At 32.0% G+C, this 20539-nt stretch overlaps 2 protein-coding genes across 2 annotated transcripts; both read left to right on the top strand.

Annotated features, from left to right (window-relative positions):
* Positions 1 to 360: 360 nt before the first annotated feature.
* LOC107795477 (protein trichome birefringence-like 43) lies at positions 361 to 3584 on the top strand. Its single transcript, XM_016618119.2, has 5 exons — positions 361 to 771; positions 1827 to 2001; positions 2446 to 2624; positions 2992 to 3150; positions 3261 to 3584. The coding sequence occupies exons 1-5, from the start codon at positions 473 to 475 to the stop codon at positions 3553 to 3555; spliced, it is 1107 nt and encodes a 368-aa protein (XP_016473605.1). The 5' UTR covers positions 361 to 472; the 3' UTR covers positions 3556 to 3584.
* A 5829-nt stretch (positions 3585 to 9413) lies between these two features.
* Positions 9414 to 15677, top strand: LOC107795476 (protein trichome birefringence-like 43). The gene is made up of 5 exons (XM_016618118.2): positions 9414 to 9805; positions 12918 to 13089; positions 14717 to 14895; positions 14998 to 15156; positions 15255 to 15677. The coding sequence occupies exons 1-5, from the start codon at positions 9528 to 9530 to the stop codon at positions 15532 to 15534; spliced, it is 1068 nt and encodes a 355-aa protein (XP_016473604.2). The 5' UTR covers positions 9414 to 9527; the 3' UTR covers positions 15535 to 15677.
* The last annotated feature ends 4862 nt before the right edge of the window (positions 15678 to 20539 follow it).

Raw genomic sequence — 20539 nt, 5'->3', positions numbered from 1 at the left:
TTGGTGAATAATTATATTTTCTTTATCGTCCTTTTTACCATAATTAGTCATGATTTTGAGAAATTAACCATGATGTATATCTATACATGTAATTAGATTTTTTTCACCATATACATGTAATTAGTCACTATGATTTGTTGAACATAATCTCCGGAATTAGGATTATGAACGTCGTTTTACAGTTAGGGAAAAAGCAAATTAAACCGCCAATTTTACTCCCAATATTTCGCAGTTAACGAACGTGGTGCATACTGCCTACACGCATAAACCACTCTCTCCTTCCTCGTTAAATCTCCCTTATATCTTTCTTATTTTCGCGCGCTGTCATTTATTAGACAAATGGCTTGCTCATTAATTAATTATTATTCTCTTTCCTTCATAAATCTCACACATTAAATCCTCCACCATTACCTGTAGCAACTTGGCCTTATGCTTCTTTTTTCTTCTCTATCATCTGCCCTTCACTTCTAACATGAAGGGTTGTGTGTTTTTCCCTTGGTTTGTGAAAATAGTAGTGATAACCAACATTATTTGCTTAATTAGCAATAATGTTGATTTAGCAGAAGCCAAGCAAAAGAAGCTGCCACCTAAAAATATGGCTGCACAGTGCGATTTGTATGATGGAAGATGGGTTTTAGATTATAAGTACCCACTTTATAATGCCAAAGATTGTCCATTCCTTTTACAGCAGTTTGATTGTGTAAGAAATGGCAGACCGGACAGAGCGTATCTCGAGTATAGATGGCAACCGCGAAATTGTGACTTGACCAGGTAACAGTCCTATCTTTCCATTTCTTTTGGTAAGGAATATGAGTGCAATTGAAATTCTTTGGGATCCAGTTATGTTAATACATTTTTGTATTCATAAGACTGTTTAGTATTTCTTGAGTTCTTAATCTTTAGCCAAGAGAAATTATGAACTAGAATAGTAGAGCTTGCGGCCCGTCAGTATTTCGTAGTAGCCTCATTAGATCATAACTCCAATAGATAGGACCATAAATTGGGTGGCTTCAAAAATGGTTGTTAAATCGTTAGCATTATTAACTGTTTGATTATCTATGAAAAATCAAACTTCCATAGTAGATATGTTAAATCGTTAGCATTATTAACTGTTTGATTATCTATGAAAAATCAAACTTCCATAGTAGATATGATAATTAACTTTAATTTGAAACGTCAGACAAAAAATGTTTATCATCTCCTAAATGTTTGAGCATCTTGTTAGTTCTATTTAAAGATTAATCAGTTGAGCAGCTGTTGTATGTATTATGTAATTCATTTTACCGGCTAAGGAAAGAGTAATTAATTACTCCCTATAGTATTATTTTCTAGACAAAGAGAAGAAATTTTTGGGCGGCGGGAAGAAAACTGTGTGTTTTCAGAAATTCAAATTTTTAGCTTAAAAACGAAAATTCTGAGAACTTAGGACCATGGCAAAGTTTGTCTCATCTATATCGTGCTTTGTAAATATTCGTTTTATCTAGGGTGGACAGGTTTTGCTCGATAATATGAATATTAGTTTTCGTGCATTGTGTCTTTTGCCATTTAGGTATTTTTGTATGAAATGAGTGATTGAAATTCGAGAAGCAAATGATTAAACAAAAGGTTCCTTTCTTAGTAATATAGTTACTTGTCATTTGTGAACTTGATGAATATTAATCTGACAAGTACTGCTGTATTCCCGCGTTGAGTATTAAATGAATGGAAGATTATTTAATCTTGTGATCTCGTGAAGATCATTTATTATAGTACTATATTTTTATTACACGCACATCCAATGAAACATTAGCAAAAATGTTTTTATCTTTGGGTTTTTGGATACGTAGGTGGGATGGAAAGGATTTCGTGAGAAGAATTAAAAATAAGAAGGTGCTTTTCGTGGGAGATTCATTGAGCTTGAATCAATGGCAATCCTTGGCTTGCATGCTTCATTCTGCCTTCCCTTGTGCATATTACAATGTCACCAGAAATGGAGCTCTCATGTCAACTTTTTCTATACCAGTAAGTCGTCAATATTGAGGGGAATTCAGATTTTAGAGTCGAACTGTTCGAAATAAATGTGATATATTATATATACATATTTTAAACTCTTTTAGTACATATAAGTGAACCGACTTAACTCACTAATCCGCTCTAGTCGGAGGTCGACCAACAAGATAGGGAAACTTCGGCAAAAACTACATATATATACTTGCAAATATTTTCAAAAAATAGGCAAATATTAACGGAGGTCATCATACTAATCTTTATGAGCAATGATAAATTTATATTGAACGTAATGATGCCCCGTGACCGTCAACTCTCGGGTCCGCCTCCAGCTCTAGTTTGGCCTATGGATTCATCCATCCTCTTTTTTTCCGCTAACATTTGGCTTTTAATATTGTCAGTGTCAAATAGATTATAATTGCTAATAATCTCTCCATTTTAATGTTTGATTGAATTTAGTCGAAGCAAGTGACAGTGAGTTACGTGAGAAATGCACTGCTGGTTGACAAAGTGAGGCAGAAATCAAAAAGAGTGCTAAAGCTAGACTCGGTTGCAGGTTCGTCAAAGCTGTGGATGGGTTATGACATCTTGATCTTTGATACTTGGCATTGGTGGCTTCACACTGGAAGAAAACAACCGTGAGTTATATAATTCTCGTTATTAATACTCGTCCGTTCATTATCATATGATCTTATTTCTATATATTTTGCTTCACTCTGAACCCTGTCATTATGTTTTTGGTCTTTTAACAAATTTAGCCAAGTATGCAAAAAATATATATTTATAATTATAGCCGCTAATCAAACATACAAAAATGTACACTGTAGATATAAAATATGTATATTATACGTCAATATACAAAAGATATATATTTGTCGTCTATTATTTTGGGAGGCTGCTATACTGAATAAAAATCCCTTTTTTTCAAAACGAGATGAGTACTAATAAGAAGTAGCTACATGAATTTTATGTATTAGATACTAAAAATGGTACTAAATTTTGCAGATGGGATGTGATTCAAGATGGGAAATACGTGCGCAAAGATATGGATCGTTTAAAAGCTTACGAAAAAGCCTTGGTAACATGGGGTAGATGGGTTTCCGACAACATTAATTTCAAGAAAGTTCAGGTCTTCTTCCAGGGTATCTCCCCTGATCACAGCAAGTAAGTTTTTTTTTTTAATTATTATTTAACAGAATTAAATAAGAATCTCCAACTTCCATTAGAGTAATATATCCTAATGTTTTTATTTGTCTAATAAATGTTATTAACAGTGCCACCGAATGGGGGAGAAAGACCAACAAAATGCAATGTTGGGGAGAAAAGAAACCCATAAAAAAGCTAAGGTATGGAAGTAAAGTTCAAGCAAACATGCTGTTGGACCAAGTGTTGGGAAAAACAGGAAAGCCAGTTCATTTGCTGAGTATAAGCAAAATGTCACAATATAGAGTGGATGGTCATCCTTCTATTTATGGAAGCCCTAGGTATAAAGGCATGGATTGTACACATTGGTGTCTTCCTGGTATTCCTGATACTTGGAATCAACTTCTTTATTCTAATCTCATGTAAATTGATAATTGTTATACTGAGGAACTCAGAAAATATTTGAAAGAATTATATCAAAATTATAATACAAATTTATATTGTACTTACTATCTAATAGTGTTGGTAATTGTGGTTGAATTTCAATAATATTTGTTCATTTGGTTACTTGTGCGAGCTCGAAGAAATGTACACTTCCAATCGGTTTAATCGTTTAATAATGTTATTTTGCGGTTTTAAAATTTTCCATTTATTTGACAAGAAAATAGTTGTCATTCTTTTTTTATTTCAACAATCTTGGGGTTTTGGATTGCTTTTGGTTTAATATTTGGAAAAGTTAAAGCTTTTTAGACAACAGTCAAAAGATTAGCTTTTAGCTTTCTTCTATTTTCATCTCGCTGATTATCCTAGATCAATATCGTCATCATATGTCAAATGTAAAGACGGTTTTACTGTATTCGACTCTTTAATTAGGACTTAGGAGCGGGTTGTTTATAAAAATCCGAAAACCGAACCAAATCAAAAATCGAACAAAACCGACCAAAAAAATAGATATATTTCAGGTTTGGTTTGGTTTGGTTTTGGTTTTGAATTTTAAAAACCGATCAAATTTGATTTGGTTTTGGTTTTAATAAAAAAATAACCGAAAAAACCCGAACCAAACCGACTATAGAAGTAGCTATTTAAATTTATTATTATACCTATATATATGTATATTTTTATATAAAGTTTCTAAAATTTTATGGTACATATTAGTCGTTTATATTTTTAGTCTAGTTTTTTGAATTTTTTTAGTCTAGTCCTTTGCTATTATAATAATTTAATTCTTTGCCTTTACATTCTAGTTTGATTTGTAGTTTTCTTTTGCTATATAAAAGAATTTATTTCATGTTAAAAATAATCGATTTTTAATTGAGTACTTAAAGTATTCATCACTATTTGATTCAATTATCATCAATATATCTTGGTAAATGATAGATTTCTCAAAGAGCAATTGATTTGATAGTGTTACGTTGAAAATGTAGTCACCGGAATATGTGTTTGGTAGTGTATATCTCATATTTAAGAAAAAACCGATAAATAACTAAAAAAACCGAAAAACCATCAAAAATCGAATCGATAAAAAACGACTTAATTAGTTTGGTTTGGTTCCAATATTTTAAGAACCGACTTACTTGGTTTGGTTCTTCGTTGCCACCACACTAAGTAGGCGTTTGGACATAAGAATTATAAAATTCGAAAAAATTGTGAAAAATTTTTTCAAGTGAAAATGGTATTTGGAATTTAGAGTTGTGTTTGGACATAAATTTCAGTTTGAGTTATTTTTGAAGTTTTGTGAGTGATTTGAGTGAAAATTTTGAAATTTTTTTTTTTGCAGTGTTTCAAATTTTTGAAAATTTTCAAAATGTATCTTCAAGTGAAAATTAAAAATTTTATGAACAAACGCTGATTTCGAAAAAAAGTAAATTTTTTTTGGAAAAATCTTCCATCAAATTTTATGTCCAAACGGGCTCTAAATTCTCTCCCCACCGCCTCTCGCTTCTTTCTCTCTAACCCACACAGATCCCCTCAACCTCTCTTAACCTAGCCCCCGCAACTCTCCCTCCCTTTACGCAGTTCTGCCATCAATGGCTCGAAGAAAGCTCAGGCTCCTCCTCCATCTTTCAAGCCCGTCAAGTCTGATGGTGGCAAGCAGAAGAAAATTAAAGATTTTAAAAGAAAAATAAAAATACACACAAATCTGAAAATAAATAGCTCTCAAACTTGATTTGCACCAAAAAATAATCACTAATTTTGGAAGATTTTGAAGTTTGAAATTCGGGTCATCATTGTTATACCTTGAAGTCTCATATCTGAAACTGGATGTATCTTGTCTGGGTGTTGAATTCGGAATCGTTGGCGCAAAGTTGTTGACCTATTGATGAGTTGAACCATTCAATACCTTCTGCTACAACTCGAAGTTTGGATAAAAAAATCATATTATGTAATAGTTTGTATCAACATTGTATAATAATGTATAATTGTGTATATGGATGTACAAACACCTCTTATATATGTTTATACAAGTTGATACATTATTTACGGTAAGTGTAGTGTTGGACATAATGTGTTTTCTAGTGGAAATATTGTATGAGTGATATTTATATCCACTTATACAATATTGTATAATTATGTATAATTGTGTATAAATGTATTTATTAGTGTATAATTATAGATTTTTTCAGTTTACAAGGATGGATATACATTGTCACTGTATAAGAGACCTCTATGAAAGTTTGACACTTTCCTCTCTTCTTTTTTGTGTATGTGCTATATGAAAAAGATCTTGTACGCGTTGGAGGGATTCTACAATTCATTTACCAAATTTTAATTTTTCTGAAATATGTAAAGAGGGAAGTAAAAGAAAGAAAAAGGAGAAAAGGAAAAGATAAAAAGGTGGAATCTGATTTAGATGTGAAACTAATGGTAAAAGGAAAAAGGAAATCACAATGAGTAAACGATGGGCGAAGTTTGACTTGTTTTCAGAAATGTTTGTGGGCTATCGGGTGAAAACTGTATTTTTGGGTTAGACGGGTGAAAAGGTAAAAATTGCATGGGCCGCCTTATTTGGTCGTTCCATTTAACGTATACCTATATTTTTAAAATTATTTAATATATACCCTAATTTTAACAACATTAAATCCTGCGAGCTATGCGCTCCTTTCTTTCTCCTCTTCTTTTCCTCTTCTTCTTCTTTTCTCTCTCAAACATGTTATCATATAAGTTACACATATTATCGTTTCTGGAAATTGGACAAAGCAACAAATCAAGAAGAAAGAAAGACTCGTCACTGCCACTCAAACATTAATACATCCCAACACAAAATACGTAAATAATAAAACAAGAGTTTATTGTCAAAACTCGAAGAAGCGTCAACTGAAGTTTGGGACTGCAGGGACAAACTTCAGACATTACCAGGTTAAATTTTGTCTGAAGTTTGGAACTATCATGCCAGGAAAAATTATCTTAAGTTCAAATATAACAAGCTGATTTTGTCTGAAGTTTGCACTACAAACCGAAAAACTTCAGACTAATTTATCTGAAATTTGCACTACAAACTGAAGAACTTCAGACTAATTTGTCTGAAGTTTGCACTACGAACTGAAATTTTTTTGATTGCTTTTGCAAGTCAGGCCAAACTTCAGACGAAAATATCTGAAGTTTTACTTTGATAAGGTCACACTTCCGGCAAAAAATTCTGAAGTTCAAACTTCAAACATAAATTCTTGCTATTTCGGGCCCCGTATGTCTGAAGTTACCCGAAAAGTGGGTACGCTTGTAATTTTTTTGCAAAACGGGTGTAAGTTAAATTGTGACCCAAAAGCTGGGTATAGATGCAAATCCCCGGTGAAAAGTGCTTCCTCTAACAGTATTTTTGTGTAAATTTCCCCAAAAAAACACCAACAATCTCAAAGTATGTCACTGACTATCCGCCAGGATTAGTGGCAATGTAAGTTTTGCCAATCATGAAACTCTTAGTGATCTATCGAGATTTGTATTTTGACCTCATTAAGAAAAGTTTTAGTAAAATAACCTTACGTTGAAATTTTAAAGTTCATGGCCAAAATTTGAAAGCACGTAGCCAGTATTTAGTTCTAGCAAATTCTGGCAGTGTGCTTCAAAATTTTGGTAGCATACTTTAAAATTTTGTTACGTGCTTCAAACTTTTAGCAGCATGCTTTAAAATCTGACAGTATACTTTAAAATTCCTACTTTTCAATTCTGTCAGCATGCTTAAAATTCTGACAGCGGGGCTATATTCTAATTTCTTTTCTTAATAAGGTTAAAATATAAATGGTGGCACTAAATGATCCTACTTGTACAAATCTCCATAGAATATGTAGCACACAGATGTAAAAAATTTCGCAAGGCACCTGATTTGGTCACCTCTATTTAACTTGTACTCACTTTTTAAATAAAAATTTAACCGATACTCAATTTTGGGATAACTTCAAATATTTTTGGTTTCTTCTTAGTTGTAAAATACCATTGCAGGTTGTTGTTGTTCTTCTTCTTCTTCTATTATTATTTTGATAATTTGATGATTAGGATTTGTTCTTTATGATATTTGAAAGTTATGTTTCAAACCTGAGCTCATTTGGATTAGATTTAGGCATTAAATCATGTGTTGTATTGTTAAAAGGGATTGTTACAAAAATAGCCGGCCAGATTCAATATTTATATTTTTTAGCCGATATACATAAATTATACATTGATTATACATATATTATATATGAATTTAGCATATATTATATATCTACCAGCTATTTTTAGTTTAAAAGGTTAGGTAGATGACTATTTGTGTTAAATCTTCTTGTAAAATTTCGAAGAACAAAGTTATGTTTCAGAACTTAAGATTCAAAATGTGAAGTTGCATTGAAGAGATTGAACTACTTAAATTTTGAATTTTCTAAAGTTACATTTAAAATATAGAAGAACTTAAAATTTGATTTCTGAAGACACATTGAAGAGTTTGAATTTGAAGTTGCACTTGAAAGATAAAAGAAATTAAGATTTTATTTTTGAAATTGCATTGAAGAGATTGAACTACTTAAGATTTGAATTTTCTGTAGTTGTATTAAAGAGATAAAACTACTTTAAATTCCAAATAGTAAATTTTGTAAATTTAAGTATTACTTCATTGGATCCCCAAAAGTTATATGCAAATGCCCCACGATTTCTCGAACTAGGCCCAAACTGATGGGCCTCTGATTGGGTTGTGAACAAAAGCATAGTTGAGGCTGGGACAGAAAATTCTTAGCCGACGAGGTGATTGTGACAGGTTGCGGTTGCCGATGTGAAGCTAAACAACGCATGTGACCAAAGGCTGAAAAGCCAATTTTTTTTATTTTTTTTGAAAAAGATTTTCATTTAAAAACTTAAAAACCAAAACATACATTTCTTCCAAAAATCATTTTGATGTCAAAACATGTACTAAAATCCAACTTATATAGACACTGCTTTAACATGCAAATGCATTTTGTAAAATGTTTGTAAATTTTAAAAGTTATTTCGTTTAGTAGAAATATTAACGAAAAAAAACTTCTCTCAGATGTTTGGAATTGCTTTTGGGACAAAAATTTAGACACCATATGCGAATTCGATTCCCTGTTACCTAAAGTAATAAAATTTCCATTTGAGGTTAATTAGACAAAAAAAAAAGGCTTTACTACTGAATTGAAGTGCTTAAACAAAATTAGTAAAAATACTTTGCCATTTGAAAGCATTGTTAGAACATTTCCAAAAATAACAATTACTACTCCATAAGAAAGAAGATCGCACTTTTTCGTATGTCATTTCTCTATAAATTGAAATGATCAACGGCATTGCTCTCTATTATTTTATTAAATAAAAAATCAGGCTATGTCAAATAATGAAGACATTAAATAGAATCATGTTTTAACTACTGAAGATTTCATAAATCAGTTATAAATCAAGATATTTATTAAGTAATTAATACTAACAAACCATAGAGCTTCTTCTAATAGGTAATACTAAAAGTTTGTAGACCATCATATATCATGAACTTTTCGTTGAGATAATTTGTAACCTGATTACACTAAGGTCTAATATTAGTTTTAAATTCTTTCCGTTCTCTTTTCCTTTTATTTCATTTATTATTCAATAATATTACTCATTATCTTTTCTTGTTCATATTCTTTATCTGTAGGCAAACAAATTAAAACTACTAACCTTTTCTCCATCAAGAAATCTACAAGTCTATAATTGCTAAAATAGGTGTTAGGACCATTAGTATCATTTCTAACTAACACGTGACCTTTCTTTTTCATACTTAAATTTTCTTTCTCATATTCTCAGCGTTTCGTTTTTACTCTCTGGCTACCTTCCTTTATATTGCTTCCTTATGTGCGTATAATAGGAGTCTCACTACACTTGAGCCTTATTTCTCCACACATTTGAGGAAAAAAAGAGTAGCAAAAAGAAAGAAAAATTAAACCATGTCTTGTTTATTGTCTTTTCTCGTGGTTTTTTCTCTATTGGTTCTTGTTTCCATGTTGAGCCATGTACATGGAAAGTTGATCAATGATGTAAACCAGTTGGGAACCAACGGCTGTGATTTATTTGAAGGGAGTTGGGTTTATGATGATTCTTATCCTCTTTACGATTCATCAGTGTGTCCGTTTATTGAAAAACAGTTTGATTGTCTAAAAAATGGAAGGCCAGACAAAGATTATCTCAAATATAGATGGCAGCCCATTGAGTGCAATTTACCCAGGTACGTACTCTTCTTCAATTGATGATGTTTAATAATTTCTTTTTTTCTTTTTGTCCTTACATTGTGTGATAAGGGCGGAGTTAGGCGGGCAGCACGGGGTTTAGCTGAACCCATTCGCGCGAAAATTATAGTGTGTATATAAAGTCATTATTTTGAATCACTTTAGCTTGTTCGCATTTTTTATTTTTTTTATTTTTCATGTTTTGAATACCTTTGGTGAAAATTTTGATTCCGTGTTTTAACCTCGTTCATGGCTGTTTTTATGTTTTAGTAACAGCTTGTGTTTTCTGTTAATGTACTTTTGTGTCTGCACAGCTTCCAATTAATAGCTGCCTCTTTTCATGGCGGAAACGTTTTAATCCGTGACTTTTTGTTTGTCTTTTTTGCTGTTTGTTTTTATTACTCTGTCTTTTCGGTTAATATTGGTTATTAAATGCAACTTTAATGAGGAGCAGCCTTATGCTTAATCTTGCATTTGATCACCTTTCATCTCGAAAGGTCTCTCTCTCTATATGTGTTAACCATTGTTTTAAAATACATGTTTTAACCATTGTTTTAAAACGTTTTTACGTGGGGCATAAGCTTCATAAGTATTTAATTTTTATTATTTTATAAAATAATATAATTATAATAAATAATTTTAAATAGGTAAAATTGCTTATAAATTGAAGAAAGTTATAAATAAATGAAATATATATATATAGATGTGCTCCATCCCCACAAAAAATTAGTTAAAATAATTCATTATATGCTTCTTACAAGCACAAATAATTTGAATTGAAAAAAATAAAGTTTTCTACATGGAGGAACAAAAAAGATAACTACCATGAAATTTGAACTTTGAACTTGCTGCTATGAAGGATAATAGAATTTTCTTTTGTATTTGAAAAAAAATTGACCGTTTGTTGCTTTTGGGAGATAGTAGCACACTGGCGGACAAGATAGAAAGTTGGGAAAGACTATAAATTAGGGCTTCTAGCAATAAAAAAAAAGTTCTTGACTTTTAAATTTATTTTTTCAGTTCTTCTTTAATATTTTTGAGTAATTACAAGCTGACTTTTGAAATTTTGAATGTTATATTAAGGACTTATTTAGCAAATTTTATTTTTATTTGAAAAAGTCTCTTGGGCTTACGCCTCATTGCAAAAACGTGACTCTAATGCCCATACTTACGGCCCTAGTTGTTGGGCGTACGCCTATCGAGACTTCCCCCAATCGCCTCGGGGCGTTTTTGTGCCTTTTAAAACACCGGTGTTAACAAATATTACTCTTTGATTAATATTGTCTGTTTTTTTTATTTTTTTGCGCATATTTTTAAAAAGATATTTAGTCGCCTTATAAGAATAATTGTCTAAACTATCTTTTATCACTCTATGAAATGTTTCAAATTCACTTCCATCGTACAAGGTTAAATTTCTTCAAAAAAAAATTCAATTTGCTAAAGCCATTTCTAATTGGAATGAAGAGAGCAATAGTTGATGTTAAAAGAACCTGGAAATTACGAAAGAAGAAAGAAAATATCAAATATTATAAGTAAATAAATGGTATATTGGTATATATGCGAATTAGGTTGGGTTCAAAAGTCATAAGTCACAAGATTGTGGGGCGAAATGGTTTTGTATTTTGATCCGTCAAATCACTTTTAATTGGAAAATAACGTGAACGTGCATATTATTAATTCTTGGATGATGAAATGCTAGAGAGATACCTCCCACTTTCCCTGAAAAAGAAGTATTAGAACTTTTTCTCTCAAAAACTATATTGCATTTTAGGCTAATTCATTCCAAAAACTTTAGGATAGACAATTATTAGATACCACTTGCTTCTGCAATACAATTATTTGGAAAAGATTCTCTCTTTTTTCCAACATTACTTTTAGTGCCACTTCCTTTTTGCAATAAGCACTTAAAAAGATTTACCATAAGTAAATAAGTTCTTGAAAAAATCATGGGACTTGTGGATTTTCTGTTTTTGTTTTTTCTTTTACTTTTCCTTGCTAGTTTCGTTATGAGTGTTAAAAGACTTTACTTCCAAGTTTGGGTTTTTTTTAATTAAATCTGCAATAATCACAATTCACGTGTTAATAACTGGCACTCTTAATCAGAAAAGGAAATTAGCATTGACAGATGCAAAGACAGTTGGATTTTGTCGGTCAAAATCTAGAAAACAACGTAATCTAATCAAACACGATGATGAAGTTTAAGATTTTCCAAGCTGGCGGATCATGTGCAAACTGTCTGTGCTTTATTTGGATTTGATTTATTTGTTTCATTCAGAGCATAAAAAGAAAGGATGTTTTATAAATGTTATTTGTTAAATTTTAATAATGTCACTACGTTTAATTTAGTTTCAATGTACTTTGTTAAAAATCTTTGATTTTGTTAGAGATTTATAGACTATTATTAAAAGATGTAGAGAAATTCTAATGTTAGAAATGTTTATAATTTGGATTGAGAATGCTTAAATAAGAGAGATTTCAAGAATACAACCCAACATATTACATTACACCTGTGTAGCCATATTTTAAGTTTACAGCCTCATAGCCGATTATATATTTCAACAGTATTTATACACCCGGTACACAATATTTTATAAGATTACATAATACACAATTATTATAATATAATATTATCAGATTCTAACACATATCTTTTTAATAGTTATTAATTGGTGAATTGAAATTTTATATTATATACAAAATTGGCTAAATTAGGTAACATAAAATACAGGGTAAAATTGGTTGAGGGAAGTGTCCCACCTTTATTTCCCCGCATTTGTTTCCAAAATAAATAATGTGAAAGTAATGATTCATACGATAAACTCTAAAATCAAAGCGTAATTATTGTTGATTACGACAGATTGATTCATGGACCCTCCAGTGGCAACCCCGCTAGTGTCGGTCCTCATTTGCTCTTTATCAGCTCAAGCAACAAATATATTCATAGACAAATTACCATGGTAAAAGTCACATTTTTTTTATTGTGAGAATTCACTATTTGTGTAATAATATTGTCTAAACAAATCGTTCTAATTCGCTCCGCTTAGTTGCCATCCCTAGAAATTAGAGGCGGGTTTAGGATTGTAAAACATTAATCTCTATTATTTTGTGTAGGTTTAATGCTATAGAATTTCAGCAGAAATTCAAGGGGAAGCAGATGATGTTTGTAGGAGATTCAATTAGCCTAAATCAATGGCAGTCTCTCACTTGTATGCTATATGCTGCTGAACCTCAAGCTAAATATGTCTCCAAAAGGATTGGAGGCACTTCTATCTTCACATTCCCGGTACATTTTGTGATTATCAATTTTTCAATAATATTCTCTTCTTCCTAATATATTACTACCATATTTCTAAGGAAATCATTTCCCAAGAATTATAACACCTTTAATTTGAAAACTTGTTTCCTTTTTGTTTTATATATTGCTACAAATATGACATATGTTTCTCAATCTTCAAAAAAGATGCACTTAAGAGTTAAGATTTAAGATTTAAGCTGATGATTAAAATTTCAACTAAATTTTACATGTAAGTTGTTTTTTACTAATAGAAATTGTTTATGAGACCTCGAATTCCCATGTTCTAGTGTGCATTATGCCAACAGGTTCCTATCAACTCTATATAAGGTTCGGTCATTTTTTCTTTTCAAGAAATGCTAAAGTAAAAAAAATGAGGTAGTCTATATATTATATATCGATTAGGGATGTTCAAATCGAAACGAAAAATCGCACCAAACCGATTAAAAATCCGACTAGGTTTGGTTTGGTATTGAGTAAAAAAATCCAAACCAAACCGACATATAAATATATAATTTTTATATATACTTTTAAGACTTTATATTGAATTTTCTTTAAAAAATATGTAGAAATATTTGAGATCCTCTCATGGGATGTATTTAATAGAACTATGGAGTGCATTCATTTTTATTTACTATAAATAATGAGTTGTATCACTTTCTTATCAAATGTTACTGAAATGCGTCAATCATCTCTTTGTTCTTCCATATTCATAAGTCAAGTTTTCTTATATTTTTTTTGAATTTGAAATAGTATTTCGATAATTTAAAATTAAATAGAATATATCATTACTTAGGTATCATCTTGATTTTTATGTTTAATTATTAAATTCGGTTAACCTCAAAAGCGTATATTAACTAAAAATTATTGTTAGACAACTAAGAAATAACTATCATGTGTTACCAAAAAATATTTTCCAGAAGAACATTTTAATCGATCATATATGTTTGTCATTTTTTAAAATTTTTACTAAACATATGTTCACTTATCAAAATTTTATCTATAACTTTAATAAAGTAAAATTGAAAAATATTCATGTAACAAAAAAATTCAAAAACCCGAAAAGTCCGATAAAATCGAACCAATCCAAACCGATATAGTTAACTTGATTTGATTTTGATAAAAATCGAATGGGTGTTGTCCATGTACAACCCTAATATCGATTATACGATCAATGGGTCATTTTTATATATGTCCTTGTCGACTTTATCTAAGCCATAGTTGTTGGGTTTTTGAGTAAAGATGTGAATAAGCCATAGTTGTTGGGTTTTTAAGTGAGGATGTGAATAGGAAATGTGGAGGGAAAGGAAATTTTAAATTGGTTTCTTTTATAAAGGAACTTTGTCCATGGTTGGATATGAAGAGGAAGATTTTTGGGCTTATATATACAATCACTTCTTCTAAATTTTAAAGAGACTTTGGATTTTAATTTTAATTTGGATTTGGTCAAATGATTAAAATTTGAGGTGGGTATTTCCCAACGGTCATTTCCGAACACAATTTATTTTTCTTCAAAAACTAATTTTTTCTGATTTACGAACACAAATTTACTAACAATAGTTGGAGAGCAACCTTTTCCTAGGCATATTTAGATCTTGAATACATTTTCAAAATGCAGAAATACAACACGTCGTACGTGCTGTTCCGAAATGCTTTTCTGGTAGACATTACAACAGAGAACAATGGGACACGAGTTTTAAATCTTGACTCTCTCAGTTCAGCTGCTCAATGGAAAGATATGGATGTTCTAATCTTTGATTCTTGGCATTGGTGGCTTCATACTGGCAGGAAACAACCGTAAGTTCTCTTCTAATCATTTGTTAATTAGACATTGTCTAATAAGAATCGTATGCATTGGAATTTTTACCATCCCTTGTTCTAATTATGATTATGTTGCAGTTGGGATCTTGTTCAAGATGGAAACTCTACATACAAAGATGGAAATCGGTTAACCTTATATGAGAAAGCACTGAATACGTGGGCAAAATGGGTAGATTCTGAAGTAGATACTACAAAGACTAAAGTATTTTTCCAAGGAGTTTCTCCTGACCATGACAAGTGAGTTCAACGAATATTTTATACTACTTTGTTACATATTCTAAAACAACAACATAGGCGTTTAAGTTCTATACACTGATACTTAATTGCAAAATTAGCCCTGCGAGTTCAGGTTCAAAGACATGTGAAGGAGTAACACAACCATTGAAAAGTACAGAAGAAGTTCATCAAGAAGAATTGGTACTGGAAAAGGTTTTGAGAGGGATGAATAAATCAGTTAATTTATTAAACATAACAAAGTTGTCGCAGTATAGAGCAGATGGGCATCCTTCTGTTTATGGACATGGTGGACATAGGGACTTGGACTGCACCCATTGGTGTTTGGCTGGTGTTGTTGATGCTTGGAATTTATTCTTAAATGCACTCCTTGGATTATGAAAATAGGCTAGGGTTCATAAACTCCCAAGCCAAAAGATTAAATTTTTTTTATTTCTATTTTCATATCTAGCGCTTTTCCTGTACTAATATCCTGATCATATGTTAAATATAATATTTATTAAATTTTATTACACTGGTTCGACTAGAGACTTTACGTAAAAAGGTTTGATGTTCATTTCAAGGAAAAAAACTTTGTAGACCAACTACTAAATCTAAGCCCAAAATAAAGGGCCTATGCATTGGTCCAAAGTAAAAGTATTACAAGAAGCCTTGGGCCATAATCTCTTTACAATCAGGATGAAAGTGAATTCGGCTACCAGAAGGGGTGATTTGCACAAATAGTGGAAATGACACCAGCTAACAATTTTTAAGCATGTTATTTAAAATATTTTATAAAATTTAAAGAATTTATATTTAAGATTACCGATCAAAGTTGGTCAGTCAAAGCAACTTTTTGATTACCGACCAACTTTGGTCGGTAATGTGGACCCAATTTTTTAAATTTTAATAATTATATTATTATTTAAAATATTTTATAAAATTTAAAGAATTTATATTTAAGATTACCGACCAAAGTTGGTCGGTTAATTCAGGGGAAGCATTTACCGACCAACTTTGGTCGGTATATTTTAATTTCTGGAAAATAACCGACCAAAGTTGGTCGGTTATTAGGTCAACATTGGTCAAACTTTTGAATCACTTTAATATTTACTATCTAAATAATATAAATGTAATCCGTTAACACTTTATTTTGTAATACAAATAATGAATACACTAACATATACTATAACAAGCTATATATAGTTAAAGTAGTACAATGAAGTGTGTGTGTGTGTGTGTGTAGGTGTGTGTGTCTCTATATATATATATATATATATATATATATATATATATATATATATATATATATATATATATATATATAGAGAGAGAGAGAGAGAGAGAGAGAGAGAGAGAGAGCACATGGTCGGGTTCTTTTGGGGATACACTTGTGAAAAAGTAATAATCTAATTAGTATATATAATTGATCATCATCAAATATATCTATTTGTAAATTGATTCATCAACTTATAGCTTACTTAGATACATCGATGAATATTAAAAATAAAATATTTTGACCTATATCGATTAATATTAAAAACAAAATATCTCGACCTATATCGATTAATCTATGTCATGCATTATTAGTGATGAATGAATGAAAAATAGAAGAATTAATACTAAACATCTTTGACATGTATATATATATATATGGATCACAAATTAAAGAAACAAAAGAAGTTATTAGCATTAAGTAAACGAGTTAATAGGTCAAACATGGTCAAACTTTTAATTTGAATCACATTAATATTTACTAAATAATATAAATGTAATCCGTTAACACTTTTGTAATACAAATAAAGAATACACTAACATAATACTATATGTAACGACTCTGCCAGTCGTTTTGAGTATTACAGACCCGTTTCCCTATTTACTGCTCAATTTATGCCTTACAATTGATTTATGACTTACCGGGTTAGTTAGTTCGGGTTCAGAAAGAATTCGAAGTGAAATGAGACACTTAGCCTTATAATTAAAAATTTTAAGTTAGAAAAGTGACCGGATGTAGACTTATGTGTAAACGACTTCAGATTTGAATTTTGATGATTTCAATAGCTCCGTATGGTGCTTTTGAACTTAGGAGCGTGTCCGAAAAAATATTTGGAGGTCCGTAGTGGAATTAGGCTTGAAATGGCGAAAGTTGAATTCTTGAAAAGTTTGAACGGGGGTTGACTTTTTGATATCGGGGTCGAAATCCGATTTTAAAAATTGAAATACCTCTGTTATGTCATTTATGACTTGTGTGCAAAATTTGAGGTCAATCACACTTGATTTGATAGGTTCCGACGTCACTTGTAGAAATTAGAAATTTCAAAGTTCATTAGGCTTGTATTGTGGTATGATTCATGGTTTTAGCGTTGTTTGAGTTGATTTGAGGATTCGACTAAGTTCGTATGATATTTTAGAACTTGGTGGTATATTTGGTTGAGGTCCCGGGGGCCTCGGATGAGTTTCGGATGGTTAACTGATCGAATTCGGACTTAAGACCACTGCTGGACATTTTGCTTATGGTATTTTCACACCCGCGGAGGTCTGATCGCAGGTGCGAAGTCGCATGTGCGCACCAGCCACCGTAGAAGCGACCAGACATGAAGAGGAGAAGTAGACGCACGTGCGAAGCAATTTCCGCACCCGCGAGGTCGCAGGTGCGAAAAGGAACGCGTAGAAGCGGAGGGAACCTTTTGGGGGATCGCAGATGCAGACATTTAGTCGCACCTGCGAGACTACAGATGCGAATAAGCTGGTCGCAGGTGCGACGGGGCCTGGACAGAATAAAATTAGAGGAGTTCCGAGCTTTTGTCATTTTTGGGCATTTCAAGCTCGGGTTGGGCGATTTTGAGCGAGGCATGGGAGAACTTGAGGTAAGTCCCTTGTTATCATTTCACGGGAGAACTTGAATTAATTCCCTTATGATCATTTCTACTCCATATTATTGAATTATCATCAAATAATCCGACTAGATTACATGATTTTGAGGTGTAAATCGGGGGTTTAAAAATAAGATTTGATGATTTGGAGGTCGAGTTGATGTCGGATTTTGGTAAAATTAGTATGATTAGACTCGTGGTTGAATGAGCTTTCGGATTTTATAACTTTTGTCGGTTTCCGAGACGTGGGCCTCACAGACGATTTTTGAGTTAAATTTCGGATTCATATAGAAAAATTATATTTTCATATGTAATTAATTCTAATAAATTTTATTGATTGAAACGAATTATTTGTGGTTAGATTCGAGACATTCGGAGGCCAATTTGCAAGGCAAAGGCATAACAAAGTATAGAATTTTACGTTTTGAGGTAAGTAACAATTATAAATCTGGTCCTGAGGGTATAAAACCCCGGATTTTGGTATCATGTGATTACTTTGGAGGTGATGCACATGCTAGGTGACGGACGTGTGGGTGTGCACCGAGGGGATTGTGACTTGGTCCGTCCCGTGAAAAAACTGTAAAGTTGAATAACTTGTTGTTAGCTATGTGCTCTCTATGTGTTGCGGAAATTTGACTGTAAGTCACATTAGAAACCATGTTTAGGCTATATATTGTTACTGTTGGGACCCACAGAGGTCGTGCTCATGTTGAACTATCTGCTTAATTGTTATTTTGTACTCAGTCACAGTTTACTTATTTATTTTATCGCAGTCTCTATTGTTCATTATTGATGCATCATATCATTGTTGTTTGGGTTGATTTCATGATTATTGAGAGCTTGAGAGACTAGAGAGATTTATGACTGAGTGAGGCCGAGGGCCTGATTGTGAGATATTATATTATAGCACGTGAGTTATCCGTGCGGGATATTATAGCACGCGAGTTGTCCGTGCGGGATATTATAGCACGTGAGTTGTCCGTGCGGGATATTATAGCGCGTGAGTTGTCCGTGCGGGATATTATAGCACGTGAGTTGTCCATGCAGCACTTGAGTTATCAGTACAGATTATAGCGCTTGGGCTGTAGGAGCCCCTCCGGAGTCTGTACACCCTAGTGAGCGTGGATACCCATTAAGTGTGAGTGCTGAGGGCTGAGAGCCGAGTGGTTGAGCTGTTGTGATGAGTCGAGTGACTGTTGCCCTGAGAGGCTGTACTTGCTTTTCATTTGTTGTTGCATTTAGTTGCTATATGTCATTGTTGTTAAATTCTCTGAAAGATTCTATATCCGGATTACATGAACATGAATTGTATAAAATTGATTTGACTTAAACTGCTAGATTTGAAAGCATGCCTATTCTTTGATGGAATTACTGAAAGTGAACTATAATTGTGTAGCTCGTCACTATCTTCAATTCCTTATTTATTATTATTACTTAGTGAATTGGTTGTACTCATACTACACCATGCACTTCATAGTAGATAGATTCAGGATTCGTGGGGCACATGTCACTCGTGTGACTGTTACCACATAATTCACAGCAAGTAGACATCTGTTGTACATGTTGCATCTATTGTTATACTTTCAAAATAGTGCATATGCACCATCATTTGATCTACAAGCATATACAAGCATTTTTCATAATTTTCTATGATTTTTAAAGGCTTTAAATCAATTTATTCCTACATTTTATTATATAAATATCTATTAATTACCTTATAAATTATTTTTATGATGATTTTAATCATCTAATTTCATCATTTACACCCAGATTAGGTTTTAAATATATTAACATATTTATCATAAATACATTTGCATTTTAAAGGCTAAAATTGCACATTTTGCAATAATAGCCCATATATACTTATAATTACTTTATTTATGCAAAAAATAACTTTTTATATTTTTAAAGTGTTGAATAATTGTTTTTAATTATTTGCATGCACAAATAATACGTTTTGTTATTTATCTATTATTTTTATAAATTATTATTTATTAAAATCGGGTATTTAAAATCTGGCCCTAATTCTATAACTAATTCAGATCTAAAATACCCAAACCAGACCAAGCCCAATACCCCTAACCCAATTACCCTTACACATTCATTAAACCCAACCTCAATCAGCCTAAATCCTAACCGTTGATTAAAAATGTTCAACGGCCCACAACTAACAACCCTCTTCCCTTATATCCCTCCTCTCTACTCTAATCCTCACTTTTCTAAATACCGTCGCTCTAATTTCCCCTCCCCTGTTGAACCCTAACGCTCCCGACTCACCCAAATCCTCTCAAATCCCGATCCTAATGGGATTTTTACCCTATTCCCTTACCATTTTAGGGTTCTTCCCTTATTTGGTGCTAGATTCCGGAGTAACTTAGGTACTTGCCTAAATATGGCAAGTACCCCGATTTGATTCCGTCCAAATCTGTGTTTATCTTTTGAATCCGGACAAATCTCGAGTCCAAGTACGTTTTTTGTGATGATTATCTCATATCTCTCTTGATTCGCACTAAGCCCTAAATGTTAGGGTTTCA

This window comes from Nicotiana tabacum, chromosome 2, assembly GCF_000715075.1.
Source record: "Nicotiana tabacum cultivar K326 chromosome 2, ASM71507v2, whole genome shotgun sequence".
NCBI classification, from domain to species: domain Eukaryota; kingdom Viridiplantae; phylum Streptophyta; class Magnoliopsida; order Solanales; family Solanaceae; genus Nicotiana; species Nicotiana tabacum.
This window is presented reverse-complemented; position numbering and strand designations above follow the sequence as displayed.

Bases quoted from the DNA above. Each gene is read 5' to 3' on its own strand.
- LOC107795477 (XM_016618119.2), top strand. From the start codon at position 473: ATGAAGGGTTGTGTGTTTTTCCCTTGGTTTGTGAAAATAGTAGTGATA. The intron at 772-1,826 runs GTAACAGTCCTA...TTGGATACGTAG, and splicing joins CGAAATTGTGACTTGACCAG to GTGGGATGGAAAGGATTTCG. The intron at 2,002-2,445 runs GTAAGTCGTCAA...GATTGAATTTAG, and splicing joins TGTCAACTTTTTCTATACCA to TCGAAGCAAGTGACAGTGAG.
- LOC107795476 (XM_016618118.2), top strand. From the start codon at position 9,528: ATGTCTTGTTTATTGTCTTTTCTCGTGGTTTTTTCTCTATTGGTTCTT. The intron at 14,896-14,997 runs GTAAGTTCTCTT...ATTATGTTGCAG, and splicing joins CATACTGGCAGGAAACAACC to TTGGGATCTTGTTCAAGATG. The intron at 15,157-15,254 runs GTGAGTTCAACG...TTGCAAAATTAG, and splicing joins GTTTCTCCTGACCATGACAA to CCCTGCGAGTTCAGGTTCAA.